The 21,638-nt window shown below is 45.2% G+C and overlaps 1 protein-coding gene across 2 annotated transcripts in view; it reads left to right on the top strand.

Annotated features, from left to right (window-relative positions):
• LOC147454751 (THO complex subunit 5A-like) overlaps positions 1–21,638 on the top strand; it is a 141,321-nt gene that overhangs the window by 85,555 nt on the left and 34,128 nt on the right. For both annotated transcript variants that reach the window (XM_086516591.1, XM_086516590.1), the window contains 5 exons: positions 4,246–4,580; positions 4,732–4,988; positions 5,113–5,615; positions 5,705–5,835; positions 18,281–18,463. In XM_086516591.1, the coding sequence (XP_086372717.1) occupies positions 4,246–4,580; positions 4,732–4,988; positions 5,113–5,615; positions 5,705–5,835; positions 18,281–18,463 (1,409 nt within the window). The remainder of the gene's footprint in view (positions 1–4,245; positions 4,581–4,731; positions 4,989–5,112; positions 5,616–5,704; positions 5,836–18,280; positions 18,464–21,638) is intronic.

Here is a 21,638-nt window from a genome sequence, read left to right as displayed (position 1 = left end):
CTTTGTATGCCAGAGGCACGCTGATTGATCGAGCGACCGAGCTTGGGAGATCTAGACGCCCACGACGGCGGAGGACTACACAATACCGTCGGAGACTGCAGTAGAGGATCCGGGTCACTTTGGCCCGACATGCACACCGCCCGGTCAGACTATTGACCATGGAGGAGATTGATGAGATCCGCCAACGACGGATGATGGATCTCCTATGATTCAACTCTTTTGAGGACTGTTCACCCTGCTCATCTTGTACCACACACATACCCACATTGTGTTGTATTAGCCCTCATTCATTACTCCCACCCCTCCCCTACCCTCCCCTGCTCGTAGCATACGCAGTTCCCTTTTTTAGTACCTTTTCTTTTCTTTTTATTTTCGGTACCCAAACATTGTATCGGATTCACCGCATTGTAATTTTTTGGTCTCATAGGTCATTTTGGCCTTCTGAAGACGTTAAAACTTAATATAAGAGTTCATTTCATTTCATTTCGCTCTCAGAGCATTATTTACTCAGCTGAATTTTAATATAATAATTAAATACCACAAGGGGCACCTATTCAGGGGCCAATGGTGTGTAGGAGAGGAACCTTGCCTCTCCATCACTCTAGCTCTCTTTTTGTCACACTACCTCGTAATCTTCATCTCCTCTACACTGGTTATGAGTTTGAATTCTCTCTTCCTCTCTTGAGTAATTCTATGAGCTGTGAGCTATGTGTCTCTTACATTCCCCGAGTACGTCAGTTTATGCACCACCCAGAGGACAGTCCCCCTTCTCTATTCTGGATGAGGACATATGGGAGTTCTCTAGAGATGGTGACATCATCATTCTAGGGGATTTCAATGCTAGGACTGCTCATCATCAAACAATATTTTATGATACTTCAGAGGAGATGCTGAGAGAGTTGGATGTTGCAGAGACGGGCCTATCCAGACTATCACAGGATGGAGAACACATTGAGTATGGACGACACATTGATAGACATGGTGGACTGCACATGGATTGGCCATCTTGAATGGCCTACATAGATTTCCGGTTGCGAGGGGTTTTACATGCTTTCCACACAGACATGGAGCCAGCACAGTGGATTATGTCATGGCACAGCCGAGCCTCATCTCTAGTATCCAGGACCTCATGGTTGGACCCAGAGTTGTTGGTGTGGCAGTGGATCATGCTCCTATATCGCTGACCATTTCTTTTCAGTTTAGTGTAGCACACAGGCTACGGGCAGCAGCCCCTACTCGCTACACCTTCACGCGGGAGACGCACTCTATATACATAGATGGGATCTACAGACACATGTGCACAGAGGAGCCAGGGCGACCTCTGGAGGAGCTTACTACTATACTGACACAGATACTACATGGTGTAGCAGCAAAGGCATCCCCACATACCCAGCCTGAGCAGAGACACCGTTCAGGGAGCATGCCCCAGAACAGTTGGTATGATGAGGAATAGCACATACAATAGCACGGGGACGGGGACGGGACGGCAAAAGTCAGGAAACGGGGACGGGGGTCGGGACGACAAAAAAAAATTGAGAGGTTTTTTGGCATTTTTTGACCTATACACATGCCACACACATAGAGCATCACTTTGACCACAAATTTACACTAAATAGACCAAAGAACATGAGTCATATAGACGCAAATGTGCTAATAAAACATCGAGAAATGAGGACCCAAAGGGTGGCTTTTATAGCCATTGGGGTGCTTCAAAGTTCAAACATATGTCTATTAGAGAGAAACTGGCCTCTAGAAATGATTAGGTTTTCAAATTTTAAAAAAAGTCCCCTCCCATCCCCTGCCGTCTCCTCCCGTCCCTTGCCGTTCCCTGCCGTCCCCGGGACGTTTTGCCTGCGTTCCCACTTGGCAGCCATTTTTCTGTCCGTCCCCTGCCGTCCGCACCCGTCCCCGTCCCGGAAATGGGCGTCCCCCGTCCCTAAGGTCCGTCCCCTCCGTCCCCTGTAACTATGACAAGCAGAGCTAGCTGCCTCCCCACTGGTGGTTGAGGCGCTCACCAGACCTGTCTCCTTCATACACCGCATGTGGGAACTTCCCAAAGACAGATATGCACGCCTTGCACTTGAGTCCTCTCGACAATTAGCCATGCAGGGAGATACAACATGCTGGTATGGGGAGATGACATCATGGTTTCAGGCGCATGGGTTCAGCATAGACAGATTGCCTCCCTTCCAGTACTCATTGGATGCGCCCTCTCTGACTCTTACACAGTCTGAGATCACCAGGCTCATTCGCTAGGACTTGACTCAGCTGGACACCAAGAGGACATGGATACAGCCAGCACAGGAGCTGGGCACGAAGATGGCTTTCTACAGAGAGCATCTCCTCCAGCTTACGAAGGATGGTTTTGTGACGAGGCCCAGATACATGGACACCCACTTGTCTCATGGGATACGATGTGCTATTGGCCACATACGCACATCTTCACACCAGCTGCGGATCGAGACTGGGAGATACAGTGGAGTACCAGCAGAGGCCAGGACATGCCCCCTGTGTGACATCGAGCCTGAGACACAGTTGCTCTATACATGCCACTGCCCTATCTACTACGAGATACGAGGCCGCTTCCATTGCTTGTTTAGAGAGGGCTTTGGACCATTCTCTAGAGTCATGCGGTACGAGGATCAGAGATGCCTGGGTTTGTTCTTGCTCGAGCTGCGCAGACACAGAGAGAGCCTGATGAGAGGAGAGGCTAGGTAGTCTCAGAGACAGATCACAGACTTCTTTAGAGCTGCCTCTGGACACCCGGAGGAGTTACTACCACAGCAGAGCTCGTCGCTTTACACCATAGGCATACTGATCGACGGAGCGACTGAGCTGGGGAGATCTAGACGCCCACGACTGCAGAGGACTACACAGCATCGACGGAGGCTGCATCAGAGGATTCGGGTCACTTTGGATCGACATGCACGACGCCCGGTCAGACTACTTACCATGGAGGAGATTGATGAGATCCGCCAACGACCGATGCTGGATCTCATGTGATCTAGCTATCCCAGGTAGTTGTTTAGCTGCTTAGTTAGTCCACACCTAGCAATTTAGGATTCCATAGTATTTTATTTTGTCATTTTGTCATCTTGTTACTCTGACTTTGTATCAGACCCACCACATTGTAACTTTCTGGTCTCATAGGTCACTTTGGCCTTTTGGAGACGTTAATATAACATTTCATTTCTCTCTCTCTCTCTCTCTCTCTCTCTCTCTCTCTCTCTCTCTCTCTCTCTCTCTCTCTCAGAAAGAGGAGTCCGAGCAGCCCCAACAGCATAACAACACCAAAGGCACCAGAGGCATACTGTTTGATCGGGCGATAGAGTTGGGGCGGTCCCGTCGCCCACGGATGAGGGGGCCCTCTCGACATCGACGCAGACTGCGACAGAGGATCCATACCATACTGACGCGACATAGGAGCCTTCTTAACAGAGTGCCTACCTTGGAGGACATTGAATCTATATAGCCTTTTGGATACTGATGTATATGTATATGATGCCTCGACTGTCAGAGAGCTCCATTGTATCAGCTCACCCTTTGTATTCCCCTTGTATCAGCTTTCACCCCACCCCTACCCACTATTTTCTTTTCAGTTCTTTGTACTTTTTGTACCCAGACCTGGTATTAGATTCACCACATGTAACTTTGGTCTCATTTATATATATATATATATATACATATATATATATATATATATAGATAGATAGAGAGATATAGATAGATAGATAGAGAATGAAATGAAATGTAATGTAATGTAATATTAACGTCTTCAAAAGGCCAAAATGACCTATGAGACCAAAAGGTCACACACACACACACACACACACATAATGTGTGTGTGCGCACCTCTCTCAATTGTGCTGAAAATTACAGGTTTTTTGTCTCCCATTGCCTGGTGAGTACCATATGCTAGTAACATTGGCTAGCACTTAAAGCCATTATGGTGCCGTCCCAGTGAGAGTCTTGTGAGCCATGAATTGACGTGTATAGGCATATTTCATCACTACTTTATCTCAAGTTCAGCTAGGTGTTGTTAATTGTTATTATCCTATACCTCCTCAAAATCAATTCATTGTCAACCTAAAGGCATACTACGCTCTAGCTACTGCAAGTGTCCTTCCATTTATTGATCTTGGGAGTTGTCTCTACTTGAATTGTTGGTCATTATATGTCTTTTGATACCACAAATGCATTCATACTTTTTATTTTCTTGAGTGATATCGGAGTTCTGGAATGTAGGCCTTAATCATGGAAATCAGGAGGAAAGCAAAGTAGAAGATGATATTCCAGACGAGGAGGACGAGTTGCAACGCCGGCGAAAGAGGGCTAAGAAGTCACATTCAAAAGAGTCCTTTGATGAAGGAGTTTATCATAGTCATCCTCTGTCTGTTTTATGGCATATATTTGATGAGCCAGCTGAGAGTGGGAAGCGGAACAAACTGTTGTCACTAAGATTTGACTATCTAACGAAGCTGAATATTGTTTGTGCTGGAGTTGAAGGTGACAGAGGTGGTCCATTGGAGCTACTCGCTAATTTGTTCCCAGATGACACTGGTCTGGATTTACCAACGCAGGTTACTCATATTATACACTAGTTTGACTCCTTCAAGCCCCAACAATAGTTTATCTCTAAATACACATGTTTATTTGTTTTTTCTATGGTTTGAGAAGCCTAGCCAAAACTGATGGTCTTCATGGTTATTTTTCCAATCTGATGTTGTAAAGGCAGCCAAACTGTCCGCTGGGGTGGATTTTCTCTATGATTGCAATAGGTCTTCACATCCATACAAATGGGTCCAGCATCTCGCTGGTGTTGACTTTCTTTCTGAAGTTCCAGCTCTGGTTCTAGATGGGTACTTGCCTGCCGAAAATCAAAAGGCAGCTTCTATCCGGAATGGATTGTCAGTTTATCATAGGCAACGCCGTGTACAAACTATATTAGAAAAACTTCGATGTCGAAAGAGAGCTCATCTAGCCCTCAGGTTCAGAATCCTGGATTGCACATACCTTTTTAGTATTTTGTGCAGTTCATGTGAACTTTGCTGTGTGACCTTTTCTTGGATCAAGTGTTTTTTTGTTTATAAAGGGCTTCTGGACACTATGCAGGGACCAACTGGATATATTGGCATGTTCCAAGCTACCACTTTGTTCATATACTGAAGTTCCATGGGGTTTATACAAGTCGAAGTGTTTCTTACAGAGCTGGATAGAGATTTTGCCTTCCGGCTTGCAAAAGCCTGCAGCTTGTCTTGATGACACGTTGACTCTTATTCCGTTTGCTTCTGCTACAGATAAAATGGAAGTCTCTCCAGTAAATAGTTTGGAATCTGCTAGGGAGGATGGGGAACTCCCTTCTGCTGGATTGTTGTCCACTTCTGCTTTCAGAGGGCCTAAGTTCTCTGGCTTTGCAGAAAAGAAGTTTTTCCCCTACAAAGAGAGAAGCCATATGAAACATGTTACTTCAGTACGAGCAAAGGGGGCATTTACCATGCTTGGTGACTCTGGTTCCACTGGTTTCGAAGGTGTGGAAGGTGGGGATTTGGATGATGATGATGTTTTATTAGAATCTGCCGGTCTTGCAGAAAGTCCTATTGATTATATGAGCACTGGTGAAGCTCAAAATCCCCTTTTTTGACGTGCTAGCATTGTGGGGCAGTGTAGGTATCTAATGCTGTGTCTTCTGGTGTCAATCCTACAGGTGAAATCCAGGAAAATGCTGATTCTGAGAAGGTGATACGGGCATGGGAAGATTGTGGTTGTCGTGTTTTCAATGCCGTGCTGAGACGAGATGAGGGTGCTATTGGGAAATCAATTGACTTGGAAGCTCAGGTATTGGTTTTGAGCATTGTGACTATAGATCGAAGGAAACACAGTGGTTCTTCCAAGTTGAGCACACCTGTGATTCAATTCAAAAAGACTAGCAGCCAACATGCTAAATGGATTGCGAGTGTTTCATCGTTTTAAGGCTCAAATAAGCCTTCTCACGTTTGTTCTCTAGCTGAAATGTGACGGCCTTACTCACCTGAAGTTTTTAGTACTATATGCATCAACATGTTGACCTAAACACTGATGTTTTACTCTGTATAATGGTTAAACATTGTCTCCCCTTGTTGCCAGAAACTAAAGAGCAGAGATTCTCTCTTTTTCTAGCTGTTTGCTTTTATGATAGCTTTTCTGAGTGCTTTTGTTTGGGCTGTCTTTCTGGTTGGTAAGAGAAATCTGGATCTGTGCCTTTGTGAGCTAGGTGCATAGTTGCTTTTCTGCTGGTTTGTGCACTCACGCGTTCCAGTTGTAATTGTGCATCACTCAATAAAGAAATACCTATGACATCGGCAGTTCAGGGCCACCACTTCTTCTTGGCAGGAGCATCCTGCCCCAAGTCTTCTAACATTCAATTTCACACTTTCAATTTAACTCAATGAGTGTCCAGTTTGGTTGCATTTTGGGTTATTTGTTTCGTCTATTTGCAGTAGTAGTTGATTACATTTATCCTGCTTTGTGACCTTCACAAAAATTTAATTCAAAGACCCATCATAGGTCATGTTATTGGATTGGAATGGTGCCGGTCTAGGTTTTATTTCCATGTCTGAGTTTTCTCTCTCTTCAACAAATGAAATTGTGAACCAATCATGGTCCATCTTGTTCAAATGTGATACAGGTGTCTTCTATTTTGATCAAGATGAATTCAAAGCACTTGCATGCCTTCTCTATGAAAGATTCAAAAGATCATCATGTACTCCTCTTGGAGGACGAATCATAGTTAAAGGGAATGGCCATTTTCAAGCTTTTGTTCCCTGTTCCCATTCCAACATCCTGTTCCAAATCCCCATTCCGTGTTTTAGACGTGAGTATCCGTAACAGGGAATGGCATTTCATGCCTGTTTCTGTTCCCTGTTCCACGTTCCGCTTTTCTGTTCCTGGTAACTATGGGACAAACATACAATCTGGCTAGCATACAAACTCGCATGCCCTCAAGCGCATAGAGATAGAAGCTACAAACAATGAAGACCAGCTGGTTAAGTCCAAAAGGTGTTAGCTAGAATTCAGATAACCTAATCGTTGTATGGAGAGTTGTCTTGTGTACATCTTCAAGAGCTATACGTGGTTGGTTTAAAGATAGGTGCACTTTGCAACCTTGATTAAGATGTCCTTAATCCAAGGAATCGAAAAGCGAATCTTGATGGAGATTGTTTTTGAACAGAGAATTGGAGAGCAGTAACGCGAAGTACTAGGCCGTATTAGACCCTTCTCTAGGAGCTTATTAACTTTTTAAAGTTTTTTTCTTGTTGATTCAAACTGACAAATACAGTGGTTTGTTCAGTAGGTGACCTACCAAGTACCATATCAATCTTATGTTTGTTGAGGGACTCTAGTGGCAACTTGTGAGGAGAGAGACACGTGAGGATTTTCATCCTGTGTAATAAACTTGAGTTTACCTTTATCTAAACAGGGATGGACTTCATTAGCCAACATTTTTTTCTCTTGCAATGAAATTAAAACACACTTCTTAATTACCTGCTTCGTGAAAATGTGACTGAATTTCTCTGCCACCACTGTGACAGGGCATTCAAGCTTGCGAGGAGTCAAGTACTGTTGATTGGTGCTTGTTTGAGGTGCTGATTTTTGTGACATAAAGATGAATGTATTGCTGGTTTCTGCTATCTTTGAGCCATGCGGTCCTGTTGTCAGGAGAGTTTTGGCCATGTGAAGATACTGTTGTAGATAACGCTAGAAATAATACTGGTACTTCTTTTACATAGGGTGACTGGTCCCGGTTGTATTTAGGTATAGTTGACAAGACTATCAAGATCCCTACACGTTCCACCTTTCCAACGGGTTCATAGTTAGTCGAGATGTTGTCTTTGACTAGCATGTATCTTCAGAGGGGCTTTGGCACTTTGGTCCTCTACTTCATCCTCAGATTTGCCTCTTCCTGATGATTATGCAGATGAGTTTCTTCCTTTTGATGAACCTCCCTGTACAAGTTTGGATCCTGGATTCTTGCTGATGATGTGGTGGGGATAGTTGTTTTTTGTATTCGTATGGTAAATTGCTGTTTTTTCATACTTGTATAATTCTGGCATATGATATGCGTATGATATGGTCAAACATAGTTACCATGCCAAATCTGGATGGCGAATGGAAAAATTGTCCTAGTTTGATCTTTGTCAATAGCCAGTGGACTTTGCAAGTTTTGAAGTGGTAGCCATCAAGTTTTTGAGCTGCAAGCAATATTTAGCTTTCAAATATAGGGTGATTTTTATTTGCTTTGGTATCTATGTATGGAACTTCTTGGGGACTGAACTATACCTTTTCCATTCTGCCATACTTGCATGCATTTGCCGTATGGCAAAACTAAGATGGGGGATGCGGATTCAGATACTAGTGTTGATGATGACAGTCGAATTGCTCCTTAAATAGGGAGCAACCGTTAAAGTTTCGCAGGTGGCTTTTGGATACTCTTTGAGATCCAATGTGAATTACTTTCCTCCAGATTGATGTGTTTGGTACTACAAGATAGTGTGTGCGTCTCCAACGATTTGATGTGGGTGGAACTTTATTACAGGTGAACTATGCTTTCATCTCTACGGTCATGTGGGACAGAGAACCTAAAGAGGTTAACAGGTCCTTTCATAGCCAAAGTGGAAGGAAGCTATGCAGGCAGAGATCTATTCTATCAAGAAGAATTGTACATTGTTTTGAGACCAAAGAACCGGGATTGGCTATGACAGGGCCATTGCGAAATCATCATCATCCATATGGTGCTGATGACATAGTTAGCAGGGAACGCGTTCCCACAGGTCTGGAACGTCGGAACGGCGTTCCGGCCGGTCAGAGTTGCAGGGAACGTCCAGGAACGGCATGGCGTTCCGGATGACAGGCTGGTACCGGAACGTTTGGACCGGAATGGGGTGGAACGGCAAAAAACGGGCAGATTTTACCAGGCTCCAATGGTCACAATCGAGCAGATTCTGGGGGTTTTTGTTTCTTGGCAACCCTCATAAAATGCTCCCCCCTCACCCCTTTCCTTCACAATTGCAAAAAGCCTCAAGGCTCTCTCTCTCCCTTGCTCTCAAGCTCTACCCTCAAGCTCTTAAGCTCTCTTGCTTGGGCTTGCCCTCAAGGCTCAAGCTCTCTCTCCCTTCGTCTGAAGAAGTGAAGCCTCTCTCTCAAGCAGTCTATCTCAAGCTCTCAAGGAGTCAAGCCCTGTGTGTCTACAGCCTCTGCGCGCCTGCAGCTCCCGAGCACCCTATGCATTGCAGCCTCTGCACGCTCCTGAGCCCTGGGCATTTGACTGGCAGCAGATTCCCACCTGCTCAGCAATCTGCACCTGCGTAGTCCTCCTTCAGAACTTCATTTTGGACGTCCGTCTCGAAGACCAGGTCTTTGTACAACTAGGAAAAGGAAGTGAATCAAACAAGCAAGAAAGATGGCGGCGCACTTCATGGTCACAAGCAAGAGGATGCCAGCCATTGAAAGAGAGTTGAAAGAATGCAAAGTTCACATGGAAGAGTGGAAGAAAGAGAAGAGCTCACTTCTTGAATGGAAAAAGAGGGAGGAAAAGGCGAGGGAACTAGAGCGCAAAGAGTTCCGGGCTGAAATTCAAGCTCTAAAAGGTAACATCTCAGACCTTCGGAAGGAACTTACCGAAGTAAAGAGAGAGGACGCCTTGAAGATGGAGAAATTCAGCCATCAATGATAGATGAGCTGAATATTATATGCGTGCAAGTCAAAGAGATAAAGGAGGAAGGAGGAAAGAAGACCTCATGGGTGGAGGTTCTCTTCAAAACACAAAAGAAGGTGGAAGAGGTTGAAAAGTGGAGTGAAGTTGTCAAGAAGGGAAAGGGCAAGGCCATTCCGGCTACACCCGACACCGACATCATCAACAAGGCACTTGAAGAGGAACAACGAAGAAGGGTACGCGCTCTCACGTGAGAGTGACCGGCCTAAAAGATTCAAATAAGGTGGACCAAGAGGTGAAGAGCCTCATGTCAATGATGGGGGTGGAGAAGCCCTCGTGCACACAAGCTTGGAGAGCGGGCAAGAAGAATGAAGGTAATGGGGAGAGTTCAAAAGAACGGGCTCTCATTTTGCGCTTTCCCTCCATGGAAGAGAAGAAAGACTTTTTAGAGAAGAGGCCAACCCTCAAGCAAACAGGTATCTTTTTAGGAGATGACCTTACCCTCTCACAGCTTGCACATATGAGAGAGGTCATGCCGGAGATTGTAGCAGCAAGGGAGAAGGGAAAGTTAGCCTTTACAAAGATGGGCGAGTAGTGATTACAGAGCGCCGCTCTACATGATGGTGCGAGACCTATGGGACCACTCTCAGGATGGCGGTTTGGAACTGTAATGGTTCGTATAGACTTGATGTGGAGGCCTTTGAGGACAACTTCAGAGACAGAGACATTGTTTTCTACGTAGAGACTCATCAGGCTCCAGGACAGTTGATGTCGCATATATCAGGATACAGATGGGAGACAGCTTGCCGGACATGCACCAGATCTGAGCATGGGACTAGAGAATTAGGACGTGTAGCAGTTCTTTTCAGAGAGGAGCTCCAGTCACTATTGCACATAGTTCGGAGAGATGATCAAGCCAGATACATGTGGGTGAGGCTGAGGGCAGAGACTGGACGTTTCTTGTACATCGCCATATGCTATTTTCCTCCCAGCACTTTAGTATATGCTTCACCATGAGGACAATCTCCTTACTCTGTACTTGATGATGATAATTGGGAGTTCTCCAGGGATGGAGACATCATACTATTGGGGGATTTCAATGCCCGTACAGAGAGTTCACATACGGTTTTCTATGACACCTCAGAGGAGATGCTCAGAGAGCTAGAGCCAAAGGAGATGGGGCTTCAGAGATGCGAGAGCATATAGAGTATGGGAGATACCTCAGGGAGATGACGACTACTCACAATTCATTCTGAATGGCTTACGGACCTTCCCTTCATCTACAGGTTTTACTTGTTTTCCACACAGATATGGGGCCAGTACTGTAGACTATGTTCTGACACATCCGAGCTTTATCTCTCACATTCAGGATTTTATAGTGGGGCCTAGACCTGTTGGGATGGCAGTAGATTATGTACTTTTGACATTATCAGTCTCCTTTGAGTACAATACAACTCAGGCCTCACTGGGTGGTAGACATCCACGCTATACTTTTACACCGGAGACTGACTCAGTCTATGCACAGGGAATTCGTAGACTTTTATGCACATCAGAGCCAGTATACACAGTGGAGGAGATCACATCTATGCTGACAGTGGCATTACATGGGGCAGCATGCACTCAGCCTGGTCAGAGACGTCGCTCTGGGCACATGCCTCAGAACAGCTAGTATGATGAGGAGTGTCGACAGAGGAGAGCTCAGATCCAGCGGGAGCTTGCATTGGGAGTGATCACCTATAGACAGTCTCGTATTGCTACACGACGACTAGTACGACGGAAGAAGCGAGCTTTCTTGGTCAGATGGAGCAGGATTTATATCAGCTCTTCCTTAGTGGAGATTCGGGAGAGGTTTGGCGTCTATTCCATGAGCAGTCTCCCCCACCAGTGATTACTTCTACGGAGATATGGGGGTAGTATGCAGCATCATTATACAATGTACCTGGACAACCACCACTACAAGATCCACCACAGCCATGTCCGGCTACGAGCACCCTTTTTACCACTACGATGGTAAAGGAGGCCATTGACAGGATGAAGACCAAACGGGCACAATGATTATGAGGGTTTGGTAGCAGAGCACATTATACATGCTGGGGACTTGTTGGCAGAGATGCTTGCACGGTTGTTTAACCGTGTCATGTGTGAGGGCTTTCCTGAGTCTTGGAGATTGTCTACTATTATACCTATCTTCAAGACAGGAGACCCCACAGTGCCAAGGAATTACCGTACTATCATGGTAGGACACACATTGGCACGGTTGTATGCATCCATCCTTGAGCATAGGCTGAGCAGTTGGACTGAGACTATGGGCATATGGGCACCTGGACAAGCTGGTTTCAGGTCATGTCTTTATACTTAGAGCTATCATTGAGGAGGGTCGGGCACATGGTAGACGGATTTATTGCAGCTTTGTCGACTTCCGCAAAGCTTTTGACACAATACCGAGGGCCAGATTGATGCGCCGACTTATGGAATTGGGGGTACCCACAGAGCTGATATGGGGGATTATGGCATTGTACAGTTCAGTGATGGGTCATGTACGCACCCCAGAGGGGATATATGACAGTTCACTCCACTATCAGAGTGAATCAGGGATGCCCATTGTCCTCTACTTTATTTGGTATGTATGTTGATGAGGTCTCTGATTATATTGACGAAGGAGGAGGTAGAGGTGCTCAGCTTGCAGGGACATGGATCCCTCTTTTATTGTATGCTGACGATATCGTGTTGATATCAGACTCACCAGAGGGTATGCAGAGACATTTGGACGCATTGCATAATTTTGCAGGGGATAGTGGATTATCTGTCAACCTTGGTAAAACCAAGGTCATGGTATTTAATACCACGCCACAACGGATCAGGAGATTGGCACCTACATTCACATATGGTCATGACAATATGGAGTACACTGATGCATACACATATCTTGCGGTGGTCTTTAGTGGACCGAGGTTCACATTGAAAGTGACACTAGACACTAGATTGACTCTTGCCTATGCAGCCCTAGGCGGTTTAGAGAGGATTTGTTTGCAAGTTCAGTTCCAAGAACCTCGAACAAAGCTCTGGCTCTTCGACACTTTGGTCGCTTCAATTATGCACTACGGGGTTCAGGTTTGGGGACCATGTCACGAGGACGTGGCAGTTATTAACCATGTCACAGAGATGTGGCAACTGCTAACCTTGGTTGTTGGTTTCTTTCGAATGGGGTTTATTTTATTTGTTTAAGACCCTCTTCTTGAAGTAGCAAACGGTCGGACATTGTATGGCCAATGTGAACGGTAGATTCACCCGCAGACGGGAAGTGGTCGGCACTGGAATTCGTATGGTAAGAGGATGTCTAGGCTCAGAGCAAGATCATATAGGTCCCCCCGTCGCACTTAGCAAGTTGGTGGATACTAGGAAGTGAACTCAATTAAGGCGTAAAGTCAAGGTGGGACTACCAACAAAAAGTATCCGACAGTTGGGCCACATTGCATTTTTGGATGCGGTCCCAATGAGGATAGATGGTCAGAAGACCAGTGGGAGCCCAACGGAAGCATCTCCTAAAATTTAGGGAACTGCTATTTTGGGCCACGAAATGTGTTCGCGTCATTACCTTTGGTATGACTAGGGGAACACTTTACAACTCTGCCGCGAAGTCAACTGACGCACCAGTTGAGATATTTTTAGCAGGGAAAGCCCAAACTCGGAAACTGGGCGACGTGTCAGCTTGTGAGCGATTTTGCCACTCTGGGAGGCAAAAACGAGCTGCATATCATCAAAGGGGGCGCCATTTTCAGCCACAGGCGGATTGCAACAGGTACAGAAGCTATGGAATGCTTACCTTGCCCTCTATGCACAGTATGGTGACGGGAGTGATGCCCCGCACGCTACATACTGCTCTCTTTCTCCCCTACGTGCAGTTATGTGATGCCCCACAAGAGGGCTACTCATTTGACTGATGTACAGTTGTGTGGGTTCATGCTTTTGTGCTGAGGCAAGAGCCTCCTTGAGCAGGAACAGGGGTAGCTAACTGCTGCTCCAAAGCAGGCACTGGTGAGGGTCATAACCTCACCGTACAGGTGCAAAATCAGCGCTGTGTATGCGCTGTAATTTGACTGTTTTTCAGCCATACGGACGCCAGGATCATTGGGAATCGTGCCCCACTGGCAAAGGACAATTAGGGGACTGTTTGGGGCTGAAAACAGGGCAAAAACCAGTAAATACAGCGTGCTGAATTTACTGTTTTTGGACAAGAATCAGAGGGTATACGCCAGTGCAAGCGAGTTCCAGCAGGGGAATTGGTTTCGCGCAAGTTTTGGGGCTGTTTTGTTGCCGAAATTTGGCCAAATCAAATGGTATCTAGGTGGATACACGTGAAGGATTCCCAGGACCTTACCTTGTAATTTACCCTCCTAAAGAATAAAGAAATACCGAAAGGGGCGCCAATTTTGGGGCCTACAGGTTGTCGGCGTCTGCTCGGAGCATTCTAGCTTCCGAGCCGTGTGTGTGTTTAAGTGTTAACTCCCGTCGCAGGTTCTCTTTGCAAAGTGCTCTGTGTGTGTGTATAAAGTAAAGAATTTCGGGTGAAAGCCAACGCCTACCGCCCTACGGGCCGGTTACAGACCATCTGTTGACAATGCTGGATGGAGTAATATGGACAGGCCCTTGGTATGTATGATTTTTAGGTTGATTAGAGCCAAGGCCTCATTTTCACATGACATCATATGAGCGGAGCTGGCTGCCTCACCTATGGAGATTTAGGCACTTACCAGATCAGTATCATTTGTACACAGCTTGTGGGACACCACCAGGGACAGATATGCTAGGCTTGCTCTTGAGTCATCCAGACAACTGGCATTACACGGAGATACATCATGTTGGTATGCATAGATGAGCTCATGGTTTCATAGGCATGGTTTCAGCATGGACAGGCTGCCCCCTTTCCAGTATTCTCTTGATGCACCATCTTTGGCTCTTACACGGATGGAAATTACTAGACTTATTCGGCAGGATCTTATCAATCTTGATACTAGGAGGACATGGATAGAGCCATCATGGGAGTTGGGTACGAAGAGGGCTTTCTATAGAGAGCATCTTCTCCAACTCACGACAGACGGTTTTGTCACCACATGGCCCAGCTACATGGACACACATCTATCTCATGGGTTACGATGTGCCATAGGCCAGATACACACATCTTTACACCAGCTTGGGATTGAGACAGGTAGATTCAGAGGCATACCAACAGACAATAGGATATGTCAGTTATGCCATGCAGAGCCAGAGACAGAGTTTCACTACATATGTCACCGCACGGTCTACTATGAGATACGGGGACGCTTTCACTGTTTATTCAGAGATGGTTTTGACTTGCTAGATAGAGTCATGAGATATCAGGATCAGAGATGTCTCGGATTATTTCTACTTGAGATACAGAGACATAGAGACTCTCTATTGAGAGGGCATAGACAGAGATTGTCCTAGAGACGCATCTCAGATTTCTTCAGTTCGAGTACCACAAAGGCAGAGGGGCCACCACCACCACAGGGCTCGGTTCCCACCCATACACACTCCAGTGTTACTCTCATTGACCGAGCTATAGAGTTGGGGAGATCGAGACGACCACGACTGAGGAGGGGAGCCACGCAGCACCGAAGGAGATTGCGGCAGAGGATCCACAGGATTCTAGCATGACACCCAGAGTGTGGATCGGGATAGACCTCATGCTACTGCTATATTGTATCATGGTGACACTTATCCCCATTTTGTACCTTTGTGGCATTATACCATTGCTCAGCTTACCAACCACCCATAAGAGTCGGTAGCACTCCTATCTCAGTTTCTAGTTTGTAGTTTTCTTTGTTTGTACCCAGACTTGGTACTAGACTCACCATTGTATTCAGTTTGGTCTCATAGGTCATTTTGGCCTTTTGTAGACGTAAATATATCATTTCATTTCATTTCTCTCAAGCCCTTTCGGTACTCTCTGGATGCACCCTCCATCCCCCTCACTAGGGCAAAGATTATCAGGCTCATCAGACAGGACTTGATTCAGTTGGATACGAAGAGGACATGGATACAACCTGCACATGAGCAAGGTACGAAGATGACTTTCTATAGAGAGCATCTTCTCCAATTCACGGAGGATGGTTTTGTGATCAGACCAGGATACATGGATACTCATCTATCCCACGGGATACGATGTGCTATTGGTCAGATACGTACATCCTCACATCAGTTAGAGATCGAGACAGGCAGATTTAGAGGAGTCCCCGCTGAGTCCAGGATTTATCAGGTGTGCCAAATATAGCCAGAGACAGAGCTACATACATATGTCACTGCCATGTATACTATGAGATACGAGGCCGCTTTCACTGTCTAATCGAAGAGGGTTTTGGGCCACTTTCTAGAGTCATGAGATACCAGGATCAGAGATGCCTCGGATTATACTTACTGGAGATTCGCAAACACAGAGAGGACCTCTTGAAGAGGGGCACAATGAGAGAGATCCAGCGACAGTGGAAGATTACAGATTTCTTTCAGTCACAGATAGAGGAGTTCGAGCAACCCCCACAACATAACAACACCATAGGCACCAGAGGCATACTGCTTGATCGGGCAATAGAGTTGGGACGGTCCGGTCGCCCACGGATGAGAAGGCCCTCTCGATATCGACGCAGATTGCGACAGAGGATCCATACCATACTGGCGTGACATAGGCGCCGTCCCGAATACTGATGTATATGTATATGATGCCTCGACTGTCAGAGAGCTCCATTGTATCGGTTCACCCTTTGTATTCCCTTTGTATCAGCTTTCACCCCACCCCTACCCACTATTTTCTTTTTAGTTCTCTGTACTTTTTGTACCTAGACGTGGTATTAGATTCACCACATGTAACCGTTTGGTCTCATAGGTCATTTTGTCCTTTTGAAGACGTTAATATTACATTTCATTTCATTTCATTTCTCAAGCTCTCTCTCTCAAACCCTCAAGGATCAAGCTCTCTCTCTATTTATTGGATAATCCATGGCCTCTTCTTCCACCCCTTGCAATTGTCAGAGAGCTCTAATCTGTACTTGCATGTGTTATTGTGTATGGGTATTGTGTCTGTTGTGTACACTGTATGTACTATGACCGTGGCATCACACATCACAATCAAGTCATAATAAGGTTGAATGGTCTTCAAATTGTGTTTTTTGTGGGTATTAGAGTCAAAGGACTCTAGTACTACTTGTATTCGAACACATAACGTTAATATTGCATTATTTGGGTGTTTTCTATGCCTCCCGTTCCGCGCCGTTCCCGTTCCGGACCCCTTGCCGTTCGCCTGTTCCGCAGGGAGGCCCGTCCCCGTTCCCGTTCCGCCTTTCGAGTAACTCTGGCTGATGAAATGTGCACGTTTTGGATATTGTATTCACTTAACACTTTGGCCATATACAAAGATAGCCAAAATAGCAACAGGCAGAAAAGAAGTAGGGGGGCATTTTGTGGTGATGAGTCGGCAATGGGAGAGGGTGTGGGTGAATCACAGCAGCGTGTTAAGGGTTGGGGAGGATTGGGTGGCAGAGGCGTGAGAGTGAGGCGACTAGAGGTTGCAACAGGGAGGAGAGAGTGATGCTCCTGTAATGTGCAAACAGCTAGCAGGGGCCCTTTTTACTCTGTGTCTGTGTGGGGGGGGAGGGGGGCAGGGGTAACGATTGGCAATGGGAGAGGGGCTATGTAATTTTTGAGTGGCTGAGGTGGGTGTGAACAGCTTGTGTGGGTTAAAGAGGATGGGCAATGGAGAGAGGGTGAAAGTCGGTGGTGCGCTGGCGAGGCAGCAGGCTGGTAAGAGGCGGCAGCGAGGAGGAGTGAGTTGCTGCGGCTGCAATGTGCTAGCAGCCAGCATGACATAGTCACATGGAATGCAAAATGGGACTGGGGAATGAGGAACTGCAACGGGAATGAATTGTCATCCCAGCTGTCACATGGAACGGGAAAGAACTCTCAGCTGTCACATGGAATGGGGACTGGAAAAGGAGAAGGGAAAGCGGAAAGGGGAGCATGGTCCCAATAAAACCATTCCCTGTGACTAGCCAAGCTGCTGAAAAAGGAGAATGGATGGGGGCAGTGAGAGCTGGTCGGCAGTCACAAAAGGTTTTACTACAGTTGTGACACACTGTTTTCACACTTTGCTGTAGGTGTGACCTTTTAGGCATAAGCCTGCAACTCAAATGTTGGCATGCATGTGTAAGCAGAATAGTTTATTGCCTTCAAATGTTGCCTAACCTCTGGCCTAAGTGTAGAAAGCTCTGCATATTGGTTTGTGTTCCCCCTCAAAGGAACACGATCCAACAGTAAGTACAGTTCCTTTCACAGATGAGAATTGCTTGTTTTGTTTACCATGGAAAAAGCATTAGCTGGTGGCTGTTTGTTGCAAGGAGCTCTTGTGAAGAGAATGTTTTGATTGTGAAGGAATTTGACTTTCTCCTACGCTGTTTCCCTTTATACCTTGCTTAAAACTTATGTTCTTCACATTTGATGTCACAAATTTGATGGTTTTAGCTTTTATACAAAAGAGTCAACTTAGAACTCCGTAAATCTTTTGCTAAGGTGCTCCTCTATCAGGTGAAATTTTGTTGCGAGTATCCTGTTCGCCCACCTTCCTTTGTTCTCCATAAAATATCAGAAGGAATGGTGCCAACTCTCCCTTTTCCACCGAGTGGAGTTTTAAGTGTGACAAAGAAATCCTCCAACCCAGTTACAGCTAGCTTGCTCAGTTTCAATGATCTTCGTGCCATGGAGAAAGAGGTAATTTTTATCTGCTGTAGTATATACGCGAAGGGGGTCTGATTATCTTTTGACTTGAATCAGAGAAAAGAGCATAATCATCATAAGCACTTGCCTGCTTGTTTGCTTTTGCACTATCTCACTCAACTCAATTTGGAACTTGTATCAGCTCAGTAAAAGGTTTTACATGATAGAACACCCAAAACACAAAATTATTCACTTGCTGGCTTGTGAAGTGATTGTATCCTAATAAGAACTACTGCGAATTGTATCTGAAGCATTCAAGGATATGTTTTGCAAGGATTGTTTAGAAACAGCTATGTTGTTGACTTGTGAGTGTTCGACCATATTTTGCAAACTTGCTTATGGTTCAACTTTGTCGTGGATTTGTTTTTCAATGTATCTTCACCAAATGAGTTTCTAGACTGGTTAATGTTGAAGATACATTTGTCAAAGAGTCCACCCTCTCCCTTTGAGTCATCTATAGAGTTGCAGACTTATCTGATCATTAGGTAACGGCACCCCTGGCCTCCTTTTTATAGGCGCAGATCCAAAAGGAGACTTTAGAAATCACAGTTATGCATTAGCACGTATTTTGATCCACACTGGTTTTTGGATAACAATCTACAATTGCATACTTCACGCTAAACATTGAGATGCAAACAGTCCATCTTAATCTCATCCTACCCAAAACTCTTGATGCACTAGAATCACTATCTATCTAGTCATCTCATCCAGACAAAAATCTTGATGTATGAGAATCACGTGAGATAGAAATACTTGTGATAGAATGCTGCAGCCATTCCTCCCACATAAGCAAATATACAAATTTGACAGAGTAAACATCTAAGTTCAAACAATTGATAGAAGTCTCTAGCATCAACAAGTTCCCAAGGATGCCAACGAGAAGGCAACTCAATGACAAGATTTTCAATCTTACAAAGAAGTTGTAACAGCAAAAGCGGGAGCAAGAGAGGTGTTTGGACAATTCTCTAGCACATTGCACATAACATATAGGGTACCAAATTGATCACCTCACACACCTTTCCCTTTTCTGTCAGCCACGGTTCCCATGATTACACTGAAAAGACGTAATCATTAAACTTTGTTTCCCAATCTATTCAATCTCGATGCGAATTGCGGGTTTCCACGTGTCACCTCTTTGGTTAGGTGCGGCTCAATCTTGGTTTTTCTTTCTCTTCCGGTCCTTGTCAATATATTATGCCACCATGTTGTGACATATATATCCTCTCCCTTTGAGTCATCTACAGAGTTGTAGACTTATCTGATCATTAGGTAACGGCACCCCCTGGCCTCCTTTTATAGGCACACAAAAGGCGACTTTAGAAATCACAGTTATGCATCAGCACATATTTTGATCCACACCGGTTTTCGGATAACAATCTATAATCACATAGTTCACACTAAACATTGAGACGCAAACAGTCCATCTTAATCTCATCCTACCCAAAACTCTTGATGCACTAGAATCACTATCTATCTAGTCATCTCATCTAGACAAAAATCTTGATGTATGAGAATCCCTTGAGATAGAAACACTCGAGATAGAATGCTGCAGCCATTTCTCCCACATACTCAAGCAAATATACAAATTTGAAAGAGTAAACATCTAAGTTCAAAAGTTTGAAAATCTCGTCATTGAGTTGCTTTGACTTCTCATTGGCATCCTTAGGAACTTGTTGATGCTAGGGATTTCTATCAATAAAGTTGTAACAGCAAAAGTGGGAGCAAGAGAGGTGTTTGGACAATTCTCTAGCACATTGCACAGAATATATAGGGTACCAAATTGATCACCTCACACACCTTTCCCTTTTTTGTCAGCCATGGTACCCATTATTACACTGAAAAGACATAACCATCAAACTTTGTTTTCCCAATCTATTCAATCTTGATGCGAATTGCGGGTTTCACGTGTCACCTCTTCGGTTATGTGCGGCTCAATCTTGGCTCTTCCTTCTCTTCTGGTACCATTTTCGGAACTCTTAGAATGATGATCTTCTTAGTCCTCTATCCTTGCTGGACTCTTGGTGCACTAAGTTTACCATCCGTCTTGTTAAGCTAATCCAAGTTGGACTCTTGATGCAATAGAGTTAACTTTTTCGAAACATGTGCTTCACAAATGCAATGCAATGCCATGCTAATCAAAGTTACTCAGAACGGGAACGGGGAGGGTCCCTGAATAGCGGAACGGGAATGGGGGTCAAAACGGTAAACCTAAAATATGCCACCGAGGGGGGGGGGGGGGGGGGGGGGGGGGAGGGGTTTCTTGACTTCTGAGAGCTTGAGGCTTGAGGGAGAGGGTTTGGATTTTATGGAGAGGATAGAAAGGATACCCCCCTTCCCCCTCAAAAAACATTCAAGCAGCATTGCCCAAATGTTCCCTTTTTTCAAAAAAAGAAGCATATTTTTCAAAACTGTCGTTTCGGATCCGCGTTCTGAGTTCCGTTTGCCGTTCCTGAGTCAATTCCGCCTCTCGTTCCGGTTTTTCTTGGGGACACCCGAAAAATCGACCTTCCTGCTAAAGAGTTTCTCTTTGCTTGGGAGTAAGTCATATACTTTGTTGTTGAGGTTGACCTCGTTGATCTCTTGGAGTAGATTGGTCTTGTCGCTTCTAATTCTAAGAAGGTTCTTGAGTCCTTTCAGGCTAAAAAACAAGGTTACCTTTCTTAAACTTATAGCCAGTTATGGCCTGGTCCATGAGCTCTTGCATAGTGGTTACATGGTTGGAAAGGCAATACTCTTGTAGTTGTGAAGGCAACCCAATAGTGTCTCTCTTCACACTTATTTTCCAAGGTAAAATTTTTAAAGAGAGAGACTAGTAGGTACGCATTCCAGAATCTTTGATTGTAGTCATCTAAAGTTTTAGTGGAAATCATCTTTAAACTAGTATGCTTTGTAGTAAATTGCACCTCAATGAGAGATTTGAGGTGACTACAAGCAAAAATGTTCTTGAAAGTTTGCCACGTTGTTAGAGCATGTTGTTAGAGCGTGTCCTTGAGGAAAGAGCAGGCACTAGTGGTCGTGGATAATATGGGTAACGATAGGGATTCCAACTGGGAATACGGGATGTGTTGGAGGTGGGGTAAAAGGTGGTGTGAGGGAGGGTCCGGCAACAATCTGTGGAAAAATATTGCCAAGTCGATTAGTGTAGAATCTCCCCGATCGTGAGTTAAAG

This window comes from Adiantum capillus-veneris, chromosome 7 (genome assembly GCF_014529385.1).
Source record: "Adiantum capillus-veneris isolate H3 chromosome 7, ASM1452938v2, whole genome shotgun sequence".
Classification (NCBI taxonomy): domain Eukaryota; kingdom Viridiplantae; phylum Streptophyta; class Polypodiopsida; order Polypodiales; family Pteridaceae; genus Adiantum; species Adiantum capillus-veneris.
The sequence above is the reverse complement of the archived record's forward strand: the minus strand, read 5'-3'. Positions and strand labels throughout refer to the sequence as shown.